This window comes from Cygnus olor, chromosome 12 (genome assembly GCF_009769625.2).
Source record: "Cygnus olor isolate bCygOlo1 chromosome 12, bCygOlo1.pri.v2, whole genome shotgun sequence".
In the NCBI taxonomy this organism is placed as follows: Eukaryota; Metazoa; Chordata; class Aves; order Anseriformes; family Anatidae; genus Cygnus; species Cygnus olor.
Genome location: NC_049180.1, coordinates 14,062,839 through 14,080,282, shown reverse-complemented (window position 1 = coordinate 14,080,282; position 17,444 = coordinate 14,062,839). Strand labels below are relative to the sequence as shown.

Here is a 17,444-nt window from a genome sequence, read left to right as displayed (position 1 = left end):
TTTGTTTTTAAGTCTGACTTTAAATCTCTGACCAAGACAAAAATCTAATGAACTATTCTCCATCAGCTTCCTGGCAGACATCAGGATGTGGTTTGTGCCCGTTGAACCTTGCCTCATTCCCCTCCCTAAGAGCTCAATACGGGATTTGTTTTCTGTGTATCTTTGCCCAGCAGGTTGGAGTACCTTTGTAGACACTACCCTAAAGCATCCTCTCCCTTTTTGTGAGGCTAAACAATGCTACAAAAGCAAGCTATTTGCCAAGCAATTTGTTCTTGGAGGAGATTTCAGATCTTTCCTGTTACCTAGTGTCTTCTCTTGGGAGAGATCCCAAATCAAGGCCTAGTCAAGTAAGTTATGATTGTTTAGATTGGAAGGGACATTTAAAGGGCTCACTTTCAACCCCACTAACACAGGCTGAGGTTTGGAGTTAGACACAGTTACTCAGTGCCTCGTCAGGGAAAGCTTTCCATGACTCCCAGGATGGAGACTCCACCATTTCTTTGGGCCCCCCATTCAATGTTTGACCTTTTTTTTTTTGAGAATTTTTTATTTAAATATGTTAGCACCACTTATTTTAATGGTGCTAATCTAATTGCCTCATGCTACTGCAGTTAAAGGAGAGGTGCCTTCATGGTCCTCCTGAGCCATGAGGGAAGCTGCCCATCTTCCTCACCTTGTAACTCATTCCTTCACGATGCTAGGGCACTGTGGGCTTCCAGGATTATGCTGTTCCTTCCCAGCAGCTCACCTTTGCTAGGAAAAAAAGAAAAATCAATAAACAATCAATGTTCACCTTTCTAAAAATAACATTTGTGGTCAGGTCTCAAATTCCTCCATCAGAAGTGAATGAACCAGAGAACAAAAGCCAAAGGGCGGCTTAAAAACATTGAGGGGCATCAGAACATACTGGGGATAAGGGAGTTCAGGCTGGTTTCAAGTGAGTTGCTGCTCTTCCCATCGCTGGAGTCAAAGTCAGTGCTCATGCTGATTGTTCCTGTACCCGGCGTTGTGTTACTGCGATCTAATTTCCCCTGTACAGGGGAGATCCTATCTAGGGCAGCAGCCAGTGCCTACGTCAGGGGACTTCGGTTACTGCATCTTAAATAGCTGGCTTTCCTGCTCTGTGTAGGACTGGTAAGGGAAGCGATTTTTCATAACTGGTGCTTAGAAAATATCCTATGTTCTGCCCTGGAGGGCTGTCAGAGCAGCAGAACTCGTGAGTGAAGCAGTGGTTCACTCATCAACCATAAAAAGTTGTCAGGGCAGGAGTGCACAGTGCTAATCCAGGCTGCCATTCAGCTCCCTGTAGCCAGGGAGACAAATATGAATTATTGTTCCAAAACACTGGCTGTGAGAGTCAATAGGTAGCTGCTTTGTTACGTGTGGGCTTCATCCGTGCATTATAACCTTGACCTGCAGCATGTGACAGGACCAGAAAATAAAAAAGTCTCCTCCTGGGCCTCCTGCACATGGCGCTCCTCCTGCGGCAGTGGCACAGCTTTGCGAGGTGCTAAATGCTTTCAGTGCTGTTTCCATTGCTGCATGCACAGTCCAGCCTGGAGGTTACCTCGGTGAGTTATTTGAAGTTGGAGACTGCTCTGCTTGTCCTTCAGCGTCCTCTCTGTGCTGCCCAGCAGGAGCCTTCTGCAGCCGCAGTGGCTGGAGCAGGTCAGGCTGGGAAACCTCAAGAAGCTCTCTCATTGCTCAGCTCAGATAGAGCAGGTTTCTGGGGCTTTATTCACACCTCTGGTTGCCACCAAGAGGGGATCTCAAGAAAACCCAGGGCATCAGAAAGCCCTCAATGTCAGGCACACATTTTCTGTCCTTTGGGGCTGCTCAGCCTCCTTTGGTTCCCTCCCCAACCTGCTCCATCCCCAGCTTTTGTATCTGCAGAGCAAGCTCTGGAGACCCACTGGTACCAGGAGCAGTGGAAACTTCTGTTGCCAGAACAGAAACAAGGATTTGAAGACTTTATCAACAAGATAAAAAAGAGAACTGTTGGGTTTTTGTTTATTTTTTTTTGTTTTGTTTTGTTTTTAATAATTGTACTGGTGAGCCCTTGTAGTCAAGGCTGGTGTGATTTAAACAAACACACTTGCGGGTGTGGCAGAAATGACTGTACAAGTCTGAACCCAGGTACCTCATTGTGCAATTTTCTTTGTACTAACAAACTTACTGCTTTGACTTTTTGCTTTGGTGAAGGACTTAGGAGATGTTGGAGCATGTTCATTGTGAGTTTTTGCTTTTTAGAAGGGCTCATTTCTTTAAAAAGAGCCACCTTATATATATACATGGATTGAAATTATTTCAGTAGAGTAGTCTTGGGGACAAATTTGGTTGTTCGGCCTTCACTTTTTGGCCACGTTTCTGTCGTTCGTTGAGTACAGGACTAAATCCAGCCACGTCCTGGCCAGACCACTTTGTTTAAAAGGTCTGTAGAGCATTAGGGCAGATGGCAAGTCCGACAACTGCGTAAGTCTCAGGCTTACTGAGAGCCTTAGAGAGCTGTCAGACTTTTGCAGATCATGGTGGCTTGGAAGAAGCCGCTTTATTTCCCAGCTGGGCAGGCCACCAGCCAGAGCACTGCTGATCACTGCGGCTTAGCTGACAGCTGCTGGGGTTGTGCCAAGCTGCATGCAACAGGGGGGATGTGGGGACAGAGCATGGGGGGCTCTGCTAGCATGAGAGGCTGCAAGCTGGAGCCAAGCCTGCCTCTGCCTTGCAGGGCTCTGAAGCAAGCCATGAGGGTAAAAGCAAGCTCTTGGCTACAGAGTGGCCGAGTGAGGAATGAGAGAGGGGAAAGCAAATTTTGTTATTATTATTTTGCTGTCGTTGAGCAAGTCCTGCCTCCTGCCAGAGCCACGAAATCTGCACAGATCTGCTGTGCAGGAGGAGTTGCCTTGCTCTGGGAACAAGCCCTGAGGACCAAACCTGGATCCTTGCAGAGCTCAGAGGCAGAGGAATTCTTCTCCAAGTGAGAAGCAAAACACCTTGGGGCATTTTGCCATATGAATGTGCCCTCCTGCTCCATACGGACACCCATCCAGCACCTTGCCCAGAGCCCCACTAGCACAGAGGAGAGGGGCTGCACAGACAGCTTCCCTGCCTTTCTGCAAAAGAAGCAGCGTGGATTTCGTTTTCCAGCTGATTTTTGCAGTCACGACTTGGAAGCGCTGCTGTTGGCTCTGTCTGATTTTACGGCCACGCTGGAGCAGAGGGAAAGGGTGGGGAACCCCGAGTCAGGCAAAACGCACGGGGAGTGTGACCCTGCTCAGTAACCAGCACCGCCACCAGCCAGGAAACCCTGCCTGTGAGGTGAAAGCACTATTTATTTAAGATATTTCCCCCGCAGGTGAATTTCCACATCTTGGGCTCACTGGAAAGGGGCTGGCGAAATAACCGCAGGAGCCACCTTTGGGAAGTGGGACGCATCCGGGCCGCTTGGTTGCAGCCCAGCGACCTGCGGCAGGTAAATACAGGCTGCGGTGTCAGAGCAGGGCCAGGTCAGGGGTATTTGCAGGGTGAAATAGTGGTTAAAGGCGAGCTAGGGGTGGTGAGATGCTGCAATAGGTCTGGAAAGGGGTTGCAAGGGTGTAAAGTTACTGCTGGCGGCAAGCTGTGGATTTGGGGGTATTAATATTGGGTAAGGCTCCAAGCTGGAGCTGCACTTTTATAGCCCACTGAGCGCTTTGCCAGGGAGGCAAACACAGAGCAGAGGACGACCAAAGGGCAGGACGAAATCACTCCTTTAATGGCAACGAAATAGAAAACTGGTGAACCAGGAGAGCCACGCTTTTTTATGAGACCACAGGCACAGTTTCAGGCCTAAAACATACATTTCTTCTGGAGAGCTGGCCCAGCAGAGCAAACCTCATTTGCAACTTGGCATTAATACCCCAGTATCCAGTATTACCGTAACTCGAAGTCAGCAGAGGTCTCAGAGGGACGGATAACTTTCAAGGCTCATGAACTGACCCATATATCTTTCAGCTGAAAAAGCCAGGAACTTGTAAGTCAGGAAAAAAAAAATAAAAAAATCCTGGCTGTTCTTCTGGGGTAATAACTGGACTTTACAATTTAAACGTGCTGGGAGTACCAGACTCAGCCCATCCCTTGCAGCCTCTGGGGCATCCACCTTCAGCATCCCCTTGCTTTTATTAGATCCTAATGTTTAAATTGAAACATTTATTACCATTTATTACCCCAGAAAAACACCAAATTCAGCCCATCCCTTGCAGGACCATCCTGCCTGGGGACCAAAGAGGACACAGGGGCTATGCTCCCTCATCCAGCAAGGAGAAAATGGCAAGAAAAGGTGCACGAGGGGCATCATGACGGGCCAAAGAGGGGTGGAGGAGGTGGGGGGAGAGGTTTGTCTTCCCATTTGCTGTGAAATTTGGCTGGGCCAGGTGGTAATGCTCCGCTCACCCTGCCTGGCAGCTGGAGGTCTTTGGAAATAGAGGCAAAAAGCAAAGGCGGCAGCTGCCCTCCTGCCTCGAGACTGGTGGCTTGCAGGGGGAGGATTTGCCTTTTGGCCTTGCAGGTGCAGGGCATCTTTCATGCTCCTTTGGGCTGAAAAACCCTTGATGTTGCATCTCAAAGGCAGCAAGAGACGTTTTGCCTCACTCGGCCAGGCAGGGGCATTGCCCCTAGTGCAAGGTGCTCAGGGCTGCAGGTGGGATGCTGCCGCCCTTGCAGGGCTGCAAAAAGAAGGGACAGCGAGCCAAGCTGCACAAAGCTAACTTATCGGCGTTGTTTCTAGGCAAATGTGAACTGTTGGCAAGTTTATACCATATGAATCCCTTGTGTTGTGCAGCTGCATTTTATTTTCTTTTTGGTAATTATTTATTTTAATCTGCTGATTGGGATGCCAGGGCTGGATTTGCTGCTCTATCAAACCACAGCCTGGGAAACGAGGTGTCTGCAGCAGATGCTGATGTGCTGTAGGTCGAGGCTAAGGGGCTTTTGTGGCTGATGCTTTCTGCACAACTTGGCAGGGCGATGCACGCCCCGGGCACTGCTCGCGTGCTCCTCTGTGTCTGATCGCCCCTTTGGGGCTGAACCTTGCACAGCCACCATGGAGTGTGCCATTTCTGTACAGCCTCTAGCCAGAAGTCGCTTGAAAATAGCTTATGTCCACAAGCTTCCCCTGATTGTAAGCCCAAATGTAGCAATCAAAGTTTTCCTTGAGCCCTTTCCAGCACCTGTTTGCCAAACTCCTCTTCACAGGGGCTGCTCTATCGGCTTTCCTGTAAAGGCTGCCCTCATCACAGCATCTCTGGCAGCTGCCCAGGGAATTAAGGTGACTAATAAGCAATGAGGCACAGGAGCTGGGAGAGGGAATTGTTTGGTATGAATGGATTACACGTGATTCACACCACCCCAAGTGACCTGACTGCAAAAACACTGCATCCCCCATACCTCACTTTTGCAAAGTTTGTGCAAAAGGGGATTTCTCACGAGTGTGAACAACTTGGCAGTGGTTTTGCTGGCTGGAATACGACTGAGCTGGCTTAAGAAGCTGAATTAAGGCAACATGTTAAATCAGGCACCAGGCAATACAGTGACCTGATCAAATGTATTATAGTAAGAAGTATACAACTCAGTGCTTTCCCAGCTGGAAAATACAGCTTTAAAGTACTCCCTCTGTCATACACAGAGATGGAAGTAAGAAATTTCAGAAACTTTCCAACAGAAATGGAGGAAATTTCCAATAGAAATAGAAAACCAGTGTTTGGTCAGGGATTTATGCCAGAGCCTCAGTCTCAGTGTTCTGACACCGTGGGAAATGCTGTGACCTCTGGGATTTTGGAGCAGACTTTTGGTTCCCTTTTTTTGGCTAACGTTTCCCCTTCCAGCTTTGTGTTTTGCCAGATCTGGTTTCTTGCCTGCATAATCCTGGTTTTGATGAAACTGTGTTTTTAAGAAGCAAAGAAAGTCCCCAGTGAGTGGTGCTGAGTCCGCTCATGGCCGTGGTTCCCCAGGGGCATGCTGGGCAGCAGGCATCCCCATGGGAACAGCAAAGCCTCCATCTGATCTTCTGCCTCTCTCCAACAACAGCCCTGGTGAGCGAATTTGCAGAAAGCATTTCCCCTTTTTCAATAAAATTTTCAGCAAACTTCCCCAAATTTCGCTGGCATTGCCCCCCAAGGGAAAACGGAAATCCCAAATTTCTATGCTTCAAATGGATACTGTGGAGCAGGTGGCTGACTTCTGCTCCTGATTTCCCAGGGCACTCCATAGAGGTGGTGTATTTTAGGTGCACCAGAGGTGAGCTGCTACGAGCCAGCCTTTTCATCACCCCTTGGTTTCTATCCTTTTAACACAAACCTTTATTCTTTTAAAGAAAGGAGCAAGAGAGCAATGTGGGTCTCCAGCACTCCCCGTGCGTGATCCTCTTGGCTTGGCAAAAGGCAGCCCAAGGCCACTCTGAGGAGCTCTGGACAGATGGACGTGCCATTGTGTACTTCGTGTGGCTGTAATCTGGAGGCTGACATAAGTAAGTTCCTGTTCCTGAAAATATAAATATACATAAATAAACTGTTTTCAGGAAGATGCAGAAGCAAGTGTCTGAGAAAAAGATAAAGCTATATAAACAAACACTGTTTGCCTGCTGTAGTAATCCAAAGGTCTCATCTACTGAGTAATCTGGATGTGACATCACTGAAGAGCTGGACGAGAGCTGGCAAAATGAAATGTTCTCACCCCGAAACAAAGGCAAGCAAATCCAAGGGCTTCGAACCAGCTCATTCCCAGGCTGCCTGGCCCTTGTGACCTTCCTCGCTCTCTGTTACATCCATTTCCAACAAAACTTTTTTTTTTTTTCTTCCCTTGCCTTTAAACAATGTAATGGATTCCCCTCCATCCGAAATTCGGGAAATGGCTCACTGGAGAGGAAGTGCTGTGGCTCTGCAGGAGCAGATTCCTGCCTGTAAGCCCAGCGTGCACAAAAAAATGATGGGGCTTTGAAAACAACCCCCCAGCTGGAACAACATGTTGCTGCTCCTGTCGAATGTCATCACGGATGAACTGTCTTCCCCCCGAAATCATGTGAGTAGTCCCAATGGTCTTCGGATAGGGCACTGATAAAGGAAACGGAAAAGCACAGGAAAAAAGTGCTCATTCTGCTAGGAGCTGAGCGTCTAGGCACCAGATCCTCCCTCTTCCCAGGGCTAGGAAGGACTGATGGCTCCTGCCTGCTGAAGGAACTAACATTAAGCACTTTCCATACAGAAATATAATTTCCATTTTCCTCTGATCCCCTAACACTCAGATTTATTGGGATAATATTTCATAAATCGTTTACTTTGAGGTTTATATTAGATGGAAAAAGCCCAGCAAGAGTGGTGGTGGCTAAAGATGTGTGTTCAAGAAAACACATGGAAGAGGTGAATGGGAATGTCTCTGAGATGGGATATTTCTTTTTTTTAACCAGTAATGTGTTACTTGTAGTTCTAGAGCTCCTTGCTCTTCCCCCAAAACACACTGCTGCTTCCAGACACCAGCACTGAGGTCATCTTGGTCCCCACAAACCAGGGCTGGTCCAAGGCAGCAGATGATGGGGACATTTTATCAGGGATAAAAGTGATAGGACAAGGAGATATGGCTTTAAACTAAAAGGGTAGATTTAGATTAGATATAAGGAAGAAATTCTTTACTCTGAGGGTGGTGAGGCACTGGCACAGGTTGCCCAGAGGAGCTGTGAATGCCCCATCCCTGGAGGTGTTCAGGACCAGGCTGGATGGGGCTGTGGGCAGCCTGGTGTGGTGGGAGGTGTCTCTGCCCATGGCAGGGGGTTGGAATTAGATGATCCTTAAGGTCCCTTCCAACCCAAACCATTCTGTGATCCTATCATGGGATGGATCCTGCAAATCATCTGACTGGCTTCTTCCATTTCAAGATGGGTAACGGCAGGTTCTTGCTAACGGAAATGCGGCATCACTCGGATTTGAGATCAGAGCATAGCTATTCATGCGCGGAGACGTGGTTTGCTGGCGATGGTTACCTCATGCTGACAGCCTTTAATTTAATAAATTCAAACCAGGCTGCCTGAACACATAACGGTGGAGACTCAACAGGCTCACTTTCTCAATGCCATTTCTCAGCTCAAATCTTCTTGCTCCTCCCAAGCTCTCACAGGGCTCTTGTCAGCTGCGGTTTGCAACTACTTTGAATCTGTATCAAGTCATTCCCCTTGCTGTCCCCAAATATCTTTCTCGTGAGGCATTTGATCATGCCCCAAAACCACCATCCAAACATGGTTTATTTATTTATTTTTCTTTTCTGATTGCTCTTAAAATAATAAATGGGAATTACATTTTCAATCAACAGTCCACCCTAGGAAATCTGACTGCCGGACAAGTTTGGCTTTGAAATCCTTACAGAGGCAGCAGGTAGGAGCCACCCTGCCTGATAAGGCGCTGATGTATTGTAGAGGTAGAGCAGCTCAGCAAACAGGAGGTTCAGTGCAGGGAGGTGAAGGAAAGCCTTCAAAAGTGTAAAAGGCCAAAAGAGGATGAGCCTGGATCAAATGAGCTGTTTGAGCAAATGTCCTTGGAGGTTCATCATAGGTGGGCTGGGGGATTTTAGGGGTACTGGTGTGTCCCACATGGACCTATAGCAGTTGAACACTCTCTGAAGGCTGTTTCCATCTACAGCTATTTCTTGACCTCCTTTATATAGGGAATTCAGCACATTCATGAGTGAGATTATTACAGTGAGCTGGGAAATGACCTCGCTTTTTCTTAAAAATGCATTTTCCTGTGGCTGCCCAACCTCCCCTCTCCAGCTCCAGGGGAAGGGCTCGGGCTGGTCCCTGCCACATTTTCAGCCTTTTTTCACAGACTTTTTTTTTTTCACACACCTTTTTTTTTTTTTTTTTCACACACATTTTTTTCTTTCCAGCTCTTCTTTCCATTTCCGCTGCTGTGAACTTTACTTCTGTGGTGCTTTTACTCGGGTGGGCGGCTGAGCTCCACCTCAGCCGCTCTCTCACTCCCCCTCCTCAAAGAGGAATTGGGGAGAAAAATATGATGCAAAGGGCTCAAGGCTTGAGATAAGGATGGGGAGATTGCTCAACAATTATCGTGACAGGCAAAACAGACTCAGAGTAGGGAGATAGTAAGATTTATTGCCTATTACTAACAAGCTAGAGAAGTGAGAAACAAAGGAAAGAAACCCAAAACGCCTTCCCCCCGTCCATCCTCTTCCAGCTCTTCCCCCCGAGTGGCACAGGGGAACGGGGGAATGAGGGTTATGGTCAGTCTATAGCACTTCATCTCCACCGCTCCTTCTTGGTCACTCTCATCCCCTGTGCCATGGGGTCCTTCCCATGGGATGCTGTCCCTGCCAAACTGATTTGGTGTGGGCTTCCCACAGGCAGCAGCTCTTCAAGAACTGCTCCAGATATGGGTCCGTACCACAGGGTCCATCCATCAGGAGAAAACTGCTCCAACCTGGGTCCCCCACAGACAGCAGCTCCCCTCAGACCCCCTGCTCCCACGTGGGCTCCTCTCCACAGGCTGCAGCTCTGGCCCGGGGCCTGCTCCAGCGGGGGTCCTCCACAGGCTGCAGCCTCTGTCAGTGCAGGTCCGCCTGCTCCACCGTGGTCTCCTCCATGGGCTGCAGGGGGACAGCCTGCTTCACCATAGTCCTCACCACAGGCTGCAGGGGACTTCTGCTCTGGTGCCTGGAGCACCTCTCCCCCTCCTTCTTCACTGACCTTGGCACCTGCAAGGCTGTTTCTCACTCCTCTCACTCTCCCAGCTGCTGTGTAGCAGTGTTTTTTTTTTTTTTTTTTTCTCTTTCTTAACTCTGCTCTCACAGAGGCGCAAACAACATCGCTTACTGGCTCGGCTCTGTTCAGCAGCGGGGCCCTTACCTAACATGGGGCAGCTTCTAGATTCTTCTCAGAGAAGCCACCCCTATGGCCCTGTGCTACCAAAACCTAGCCATGTAAACCCACTACAACTTCCAGAATGGTTATTCAGCACGGGGCATAGGTGAAGAGCCTTGAGCTAATTCAGGCAATGTGTTTATTGATCCCCTGCCCAGGGCATTGGAGGAGTCCCCATCCCTGGAGGTATTTAAGAGACATGTGGATGTGGCACTGAGGGACATGGTTTAGTGCTGGGTCTTGGTAGGCCAGGTTGGCCCGATGATCTAGGTCTTTTGCAACCTCTCTGATGCCGTAATTCCGTGTTTCTATTGCTGCCTGTTTACACAGGCTGGGACTGTGCACCCCAGGCCTGCCAGCTTACCTCAGTGGCACAACTGGAAACTGGAAAACTTCCTGAAGTGAGCTCATACTTTTATTTCAGCAAAGATTAAAAGAAATCCTTGTTTATTTATTGAAGGAACAGCCCCAATTACAACCTTCTGGCTGTATCTAATCTGCCTGTCAGTGGCGGAGGGCACTGCCCATGCTTCTAGAAAGGTTGCTGCTGGTCCTGAGCCAGACTCTGACTGAAACATGTTGTATGGGGAGCTGGGTTCAGGACATTGCTGTGTGAGCCTCCACAGGAGACCAAGCACAGGTAGCCAGTCTTTCAGAAGGAGGATGGACACATGATGACTTTATGCTGTTGTAACCCTAAAAGTCATCCAGAGAACCTCCTCTTGGCAGGTGGACCCAGAAAAGCACCAGGCTATTCTGTTAACCCAGGTTTTTGTATTTTGTTTTAAAAATGGATGATTCAGTACTTTCTGCAGCCTGCTAGAGCACTGGTGTCTCCAGCAGGGGTTGTAGGAGACAGTTTTGCTATCAGGGTTGTTGTGATTGCCAGCGTGGAGGTTGCCAGCACCAAAGAACATGAATAAGAGCCATAAACGAGGGCTGGAAAAGGGAATAAGGGAATGGTTTAGTAGGACAGCACCACCCCTATGGTTATCCAAAAAAAAAAAAAAAAAAAAGGCTCAAAAGAAATGACCAAGTTGCTGGTACAAAAGGCAGTCATCTCCCATGAAAGCATCAAGTCTGTCTCATTTTGTTCTTACAAGTTTGAGACAAATAGCTAGAAATGCTTCACAGGCATGAAGGATACATGGTGAGATGGGGAGCATTGCACTGAGAATCTGTGTGCTGGAGGTCAAATGGGTTTTAAGGTTATGATGAGCTTCTGGAGTAGCTTGCTATAAACCTAGAGACAAAGGTGAAATATTACATCTTCTGTGCATTGGGGAATTCCCTCTAAAATTCCCCAGAGATGAAGGGAATCCCTTTATCCCTTTGGAGTTATAAAAATATTTATTTATTTATTTATTTATTTATTTTTGTGGTTTGTTTTGTGTCTTTTTTCCATGATCTTTCAGAAGCTTTGCAGAGCTGATGGCTGCACACATTGATTCAGCAGCAGGAGCAGCCAGCTGGGCTTTGCCGAGATGCACCCAGTGTTTGCAGGGAGGTGATGCGGAGATGTTCACCGCGAGGATTTTTGGGCATCATGTTATGTAATTACCTGGGCACGGGCTGTGCAGACACGTCTTCAAGGAGATTACCAGATGTCTTGCAAAAACCAAAGCACTGATCTAGACTTGCACAGGGTGGGAAAGCTGTCAGGGCAGGTTTTTGCCAGGAAATAGTTTGGGGCTTCTGAAGGTGTGACTCAAACCCTAATTAAAAGCATAAAAACCTGTGTGCATGAGACAGGGTGGAGCTGGCAGTGGGGTCAGAGCTGGGATCCCATGTTTTGGCCAACAGAGGGTGGCAGCAGTGGGAAGGGAGTGTGGGCAGGTGACAGCAGAAAATGTCATTTTTCAGGGGCCTGAAGTTATTTGTAAACTTGTACCAATTTTGTCAATACCTATGTTTTTAATAAATTTCCAAAAAGAGAAGGGAAGATGACATTAAAAATATTGTTTTATTTAATTAAAAACTCATTTGGTTTTTGAAACATGAGCATATTTTTCCTTCTTTTTTTTTTTTAATAAAAAAAAGTATTTTACTTTTCCTTTTGAAAAGTTGGACCTGCCCTCAAATAAAAACAACACAAGCTCTGAAAGCATAAACAATCTGCAAAGAGAAGTGAAGGTTTTGGCTGCGGGTTGCACGAAGTGCCTGGGGCCAGCCCAGAAGAGCTGGCAGCACTGGGTCACCCCAACCCACACCTACCCACATTTTTATCTTGGTTTTAAGCCCATCCAATTTTTTGTTGTTGATGATACTGATTTCTGCCCTCCTCTCCCGTCCCCAAGCCAAAAAGTGGGTTCTTTGCCCAAATCCCATGCAGCCAAAGCGGGCTCCTGAAACACGGAGAGCCACAGAGGAAAGTTTCATTGCTGCCCAGCTTGGTGCGTTCCTGTCTGTGTCCGTCCTGACCAGCCCAGCACCGCAGGGATGGACACATGGCCTCTGCAGGAGGACAGCTCCCTCTCATGACTGCAAAGCACACCAGCACTGCGATGAATATTATACTAAATCTTCAGTGAGCTGGGTTGACTGGTACACCCATATGTCAGCCAGCGATGCTCTGACTTTGTATCGCTGCAAGATGGTTTTGAGATCTTTCATTGTCCACCTGCCCCAGTTGTGGGCGTCTCAGATTAACCTCAGAAATATCTTATTTCTCAGGAATAGCCCCACCTGTATTGCCCAAGCAGCTTAATATGCGAGTTTGGGTACAAATAATTTGGATGGAAGTGCAATGAGATGAGTTTCTTCTGCTCTTTGGCCACCTCCACCATCAGAAGTCACTTTCAGCTGCTGCTGGATTTGTGCTGAGCTTTGGGATGATCCCAAAACAGCTCCGGGAAAAGGAAGGTGTGCACTGCAAGCAAGTGAGGACACGGATCTCTCATCGCCAGCAGTCCTGATGCATTGCCCCATGTGCGATTTAGGCTGGGGAAAGATCCTAAAACTGCCCCCATGGAGACTTTTTGTTGCTGCATGGACATAAAAATCCAAGAAAAAGTGCCTCACCCCAACCCAGTGTGTCTGTGCAGCATCAGCGCTCAGCACTAGATGTCCTTGTGGTGCCATGCAAGGATGTGACAGAGGGGATCCTGATCGACGGATTGGGGGTCACTTAGTGGAGATGCTGCTAAATATTTCAAGAGCAGCCCTTTGGGGTGGGAAATTCATAGCTGCCACACAGGCCTGTTGATGTCTTGTGGTGAAACCCATTAAATTACGTGGATTATGTTAAAATGGTGTAAATTAACGGGTTTATGTTGCACTTGGGACAGGCTAGAAAACACAGAAGGTCAGTTACAAAGAGGTAATAATTTATTTGGATGTAATAACTCCAACTGGTTGTTTAATTGGTGTTTGTAATCACACACAGGCTTATGTAAAGCTATCAATTTTAAAGTGCACAATCCTTGTTTCTCTGCTTTTTCTGCTGTTATATACGATCCCATATCAGGTGTAACAGGCATGAGAAGTAGGGGGTAACTTTGAAAGATCATCAAGAATGGATTCATTTTTTCCAAGGGTTTTTGATAGTTCTGGCATAAATTACACGTTGATGGGAAAATATTTTGCTCTGCTTTATGTGAATGTTATTATAAGTAATAAACTTGTAGGAATAATGCTGAAATATTTATTGCCTACAACGAAACAATTACAAGCTCTAGCAAGTCAGTGGCCTGCAACTTTAAGCAAGGGCAATTAGTTTTGCTGTTAAATGCTAATTTTCTCAATTACCAGAGTAACAAAGCTGTGTAATGCTCCCTTAATACTCAAAGCAGTGGGAAAAAAAAAAAAAAAAAAAAGACTAATTTATTTCACAGCCCCCAGTAGGAGAGTTTTCCCTACTGCTCAGCTGCGGGCTTTTTGCCTTCCTGCTAGAAATCCTCTTTGTTTGCCTGCATCCCTTCACCTTGAAATAACAACAACAACAAAAAAAGTAATGTATTTTGAAATATAATATACAAATATATTTGAAATTTAAATGAAAATATTGGTTTTTACTTTTTTTTTTCTTATGGTGGTAATTATTTGTACTGCTCTGGAGAAACACCCCAGAGCTCTGAGGGAGTCTGGGATCTGAGAAGTAGGATCTCCTGGTGCTGCAGGAATTTTATTCAACCATGAGGTTAGTCCAGCTAATCTATGTATTTTATATAATTTAAGAAGCTTCCCAGAGGTCTGTGGGTTGCCTTTAGGAATAACACTGGCACAACCTGAGCTCCTGCGCTGTGTTTGGGCTCCACCTGCAGCAACCTGGTGCCTTGGGAGGGCTGAGCAAATTCTCAAAAAACCTTCTTTGGGGTTATCCCACCTCTTGGGGTAAATCCAGCTGCTTCCCATCTCAACTGCTGCACTGGTCCTGTTGCAGGAGGTGGTATCTGAGTGAGAACAGTGTTTTGGAAGAGTTCATTGGGTTGTTTAGTTTCTTTGGTCATGAGCATAACCGTGTCACTTTTCCATTGCACTGTAGTCTTATCTCGATGCTCTGCACTCACCATAAATCAGTTCAGGGGCTAAAAGAGCACCTCGGGCTCCAGCTTCATGCTTGGACCTTTGCAGGGTGGGCAGTGCTGCTCTGCTGAGCTCCCCACCCCCCGAGCAGCAGGGTCACTCCTTCCCCCTCTCTCCATTGAGCAGCTGGATCGAACCCACTCCAGCAGTCATTAGGGCCAGTTAGTAAGTCCCGACATTTTGCACCGAGCAAGGCTGTGGGACCTGCCAGCTGGAAGGTTTTAATTAACTAAAACTCCCTGCGGTGCAGAGAGGGGCAGGGCGAAAGGCAGAATTCAAAGGGGGGATGAAAGCTGCCTGCACACAGGGGTCTGGCATGGCCTCTGGTCTGCCTTGGACCTTCTTTTAGAGGAGTCCCTGCCTGTGCCAGGTGGCCTCTAGTCTGGAGCTTTGCCAGCACCCTCTGCCAGGATTTATTGGTGCTTTCTGCCCTCGCTTCTCTCCACCCGTTCTTCTGCCCCCTGCCAGCCCCTCCAGCTCTAGCACTTGGGTGCCCAGGCGTGTGGCTGACTTCCCCCTGCTCTGAGTGGCTGAAAATTCTCCTGTCTAGATCCACTTAAAAAGAAAAATGAGAATTTAAATGAGGTAGAGCTGGGTTTGACATTAACGAGAAATGATTTGGGTGAAAGCAGAGAAACAGCCCTGGACTTCCAAGCTGAGTTATGAATCTTCATGGCAAAGAGCAGTCTGCTGCTGGGTCCCAGCTCAAACTGGGGGGAACCTGGGTTTGGAGGGGGAGATGAAGTGATCAAGTGGCATTTGGGCAAGGGGGTTTATTGGCTGAAAGAGGGGATCTTGACTTGTGCAGGTGAACGCACGTGTATCACTATCGCACTGAATATCCTCCTAGTATGGAGTTGTGGGGTTAACATCTTTGTCTAGCTGAGTGCCGTGGGTAGCTCTGTAGCCATAAATGCTGCAGTAGCCAAGCTGATTCATCCTATAGGGGCTTTTGGGGGTATGGGGTCGGGGTCACATTTTTATTTACCAGCAAGACTTTTTTGGTCTGCTGTCCTTACAAAGAGCTGCTAAAATTTAGGTGGCTACAGCCATGCTGTAAGAACACTCCTTTTAGCCTAATAATAATAATAATAAACCACCTAAAAGGATGCTTTGCGTTGGGGAAGGGGTGACCTCCCCCACCCCCAAATTCCCCCCCTCTTCGGGCAGGGCAGGGAGAAGAGCGGGGAGCCCGCCCCCGCCCGCGGTGCGGAGGAGGAGGAAGAGGAGGAGGAGGAGGAGGAGGAGGAGGAGGGAGTCCCGGCTCCAGCATGAGGCCGGGCTGAGCGATGTGCGAGCAGGCAGCGCGGTCGTGCCGGGCCGGCGTGCACAGGCTGCTGCGCAAACCTCCGCCGGCGCTGCGCGGGCTGGACGGGCTCCTGCGCTGGGTGGTGGCCAGGATGAGCGACAAGGGCGTCGCCGACAGGGAGCTGCTCACCCCCGGAGCCGCTTCGCAGAGGAAGGGCACCTCCGTCATCCTCGATGTGAGTGCTCCTGCAGCCCCTCGGCTCGGGGGAGGGGGTATTTGCCCAGCCACCTGCATCCCACATCGCCGCCACTGTCCCTTACCCCAAGTCACGCTGCATCCCTCCCCGGCTCCGGAGTCCCCTTTGCATGGATCCTGCAACCCCAAGCTCAGCTTGGGCATGGGAGTGCACAGCGATTCCTGCATTCCCCCCCCCCCCCGGCCGGATTCTGCACCCCAAAGACCGATTTAGCATCAGGGTCGTTCCCCAGCTCCCACATCCCCGGCTGGTTGGAGATGTGGAGTGCAGCCCGCATCCCCTTGCCCTGTACACCTCGGGATGATTAGGGATAGGGAGAGCCTCGGTCCTGCATCTCCTGGACCGGCTGGCCGAAGGGTCCTGCACCCCATTGCCTGGGTCATGAACCCCCGATCTGGCTGGCTGTGGGGTCCTGCATCCATTTCCGTGGATCCTGCACTCTGTGGACAGCTTGGGATCGGGGATCAGGATTATTCCCTGGGTCCTACACCCCATGGGCTGGCTGAGGTTGGGGGTGAAGCCCGAATCCTGTAACCCCTTGCTGTGCATCCCGCACATTAACATGGTATGGGGGTGCATGCTGGGTCCTGCACCCTCCGTTCTCTCTGAGCATGGGGGTGCACCCTGGGTCTTGCACCCTCATTCCCCGGTCCTACAGCCCCCAGGCCACCTGGGGATGCACCCTGGGTCCTTAATCCTGGTGTCAGCTCAACCTGATGGGGATGCAGGACTCCAGGTCCTACAAATGGCCCTGGTCTTGCAGCAGGGACCCCCCAGGCTCCCTGGGCAGGGGGTGCCCCCCAGCTTCTGCACCCCAGTGCCCAGTGGGGCTGCAGCATGGTCCTGGCTGCCTGTGAGGGACTCAGACCCAGGGCTCCCCTACCCAGGTCTGGGGGGTACACAGGGGGGTGCCTGGTGCCTCTGCTCTGATATTTATGGGCTTTCTGATTTGGGGGCTAAGGAGGTTATTTGCAAGCAAATGAATTAGGAGACTGGGGTGGAATCAACTGGAGCGCAATGGAGTAATTACACAGCCTTTCCGACTGCAGCATCTAGTAATTAAACACAGGCACCCTTGGCTTTACTGTCCCTAGCTTTAAAAATAAAATGTAGTGAATGCAAAAATAAGCCGCCGAGGCATGGGCTATAGTGAAGGACAACTCGTGCTCTCCCTCAGCCTTAGGCAGGTGTAGCTCTGCCAGGTGAGCCCTTGGCGCTTTCTCAACAATTAGCTGAGTCCTTTTCTGCATCCTTGGCATGGGCTGGCGAGTCTGAACCTCGTTACATGTGTGACAGGCATTTCGGTTCCCTGAATGAACCAATTTGAGTGTTTCTTGAGCTGCCAAAAGCAGCTCGGAGAGCAGAGCCTGGTGGATGGCCGTGCCGGTGAAACGGGGCTGGGTGGCTGTGGGCTGGAGGGAAATGCTACTGCAAGGAGAAGCCAAAAGGAGATATGTAACTAATACCCTTGGGTCTTCTATGGGAGCTTTTTTTTTTTCCCTCCTGTCCTGAGATTGCTG

The 17,444-nt window shown here is 48.9% G+C and overlaps 1 protein-coding gene and 1 long non-coding RNA gene across 4 annotated transcripts in view; both read left to right on the top strand.

Moving 5' to 3' along the window:
* Nucleotides 1-2,971: 2,971 nt before the first annotated feature.
* LOC121076464 lies at nucleotides 2,972-6,605 on the top strand. The gene is made up of 3 exons (XR_005823520.1): nucleotides 2,972-3,469; nucleotides 5,859-6,065; nucleotides 6,347-6,605. It is a non-coding gene; the product is annotated as an uncharacterized LOC121076464 (long non-coding RNA).
* A 70-nt stretch (nucleotides 6,606-6,675) lies between these two features.
* NECAB2 (N-terminal EF-hand calcium binding protein 2) overlaps nucleotides 6,676-17,444 on the top strand; it is a 68,376-nt gene continuing 57,607 nt past the window's right edge. The window contains exon 1 of one of the 3 annotated variants that reach the window (XM_040570780.1): nucleotides 6,676-7,050. In XM_040570780.1, the coding sequence (XP_040426714.1) occupies nucleotides 6,994-7,050 (57 nt within the window). In that variant the 5' untranslated portion in view covers nucleotides 6,676-6,993. Of the gene's footprint in view, nucleotides 7,051-15,644; nucleotides 15,904-17,444 lie in introns of those variants that run through there. The other 2 variants (XM_040570779.1, XM_040570781.1) reach the window with 2 other exon arrangements.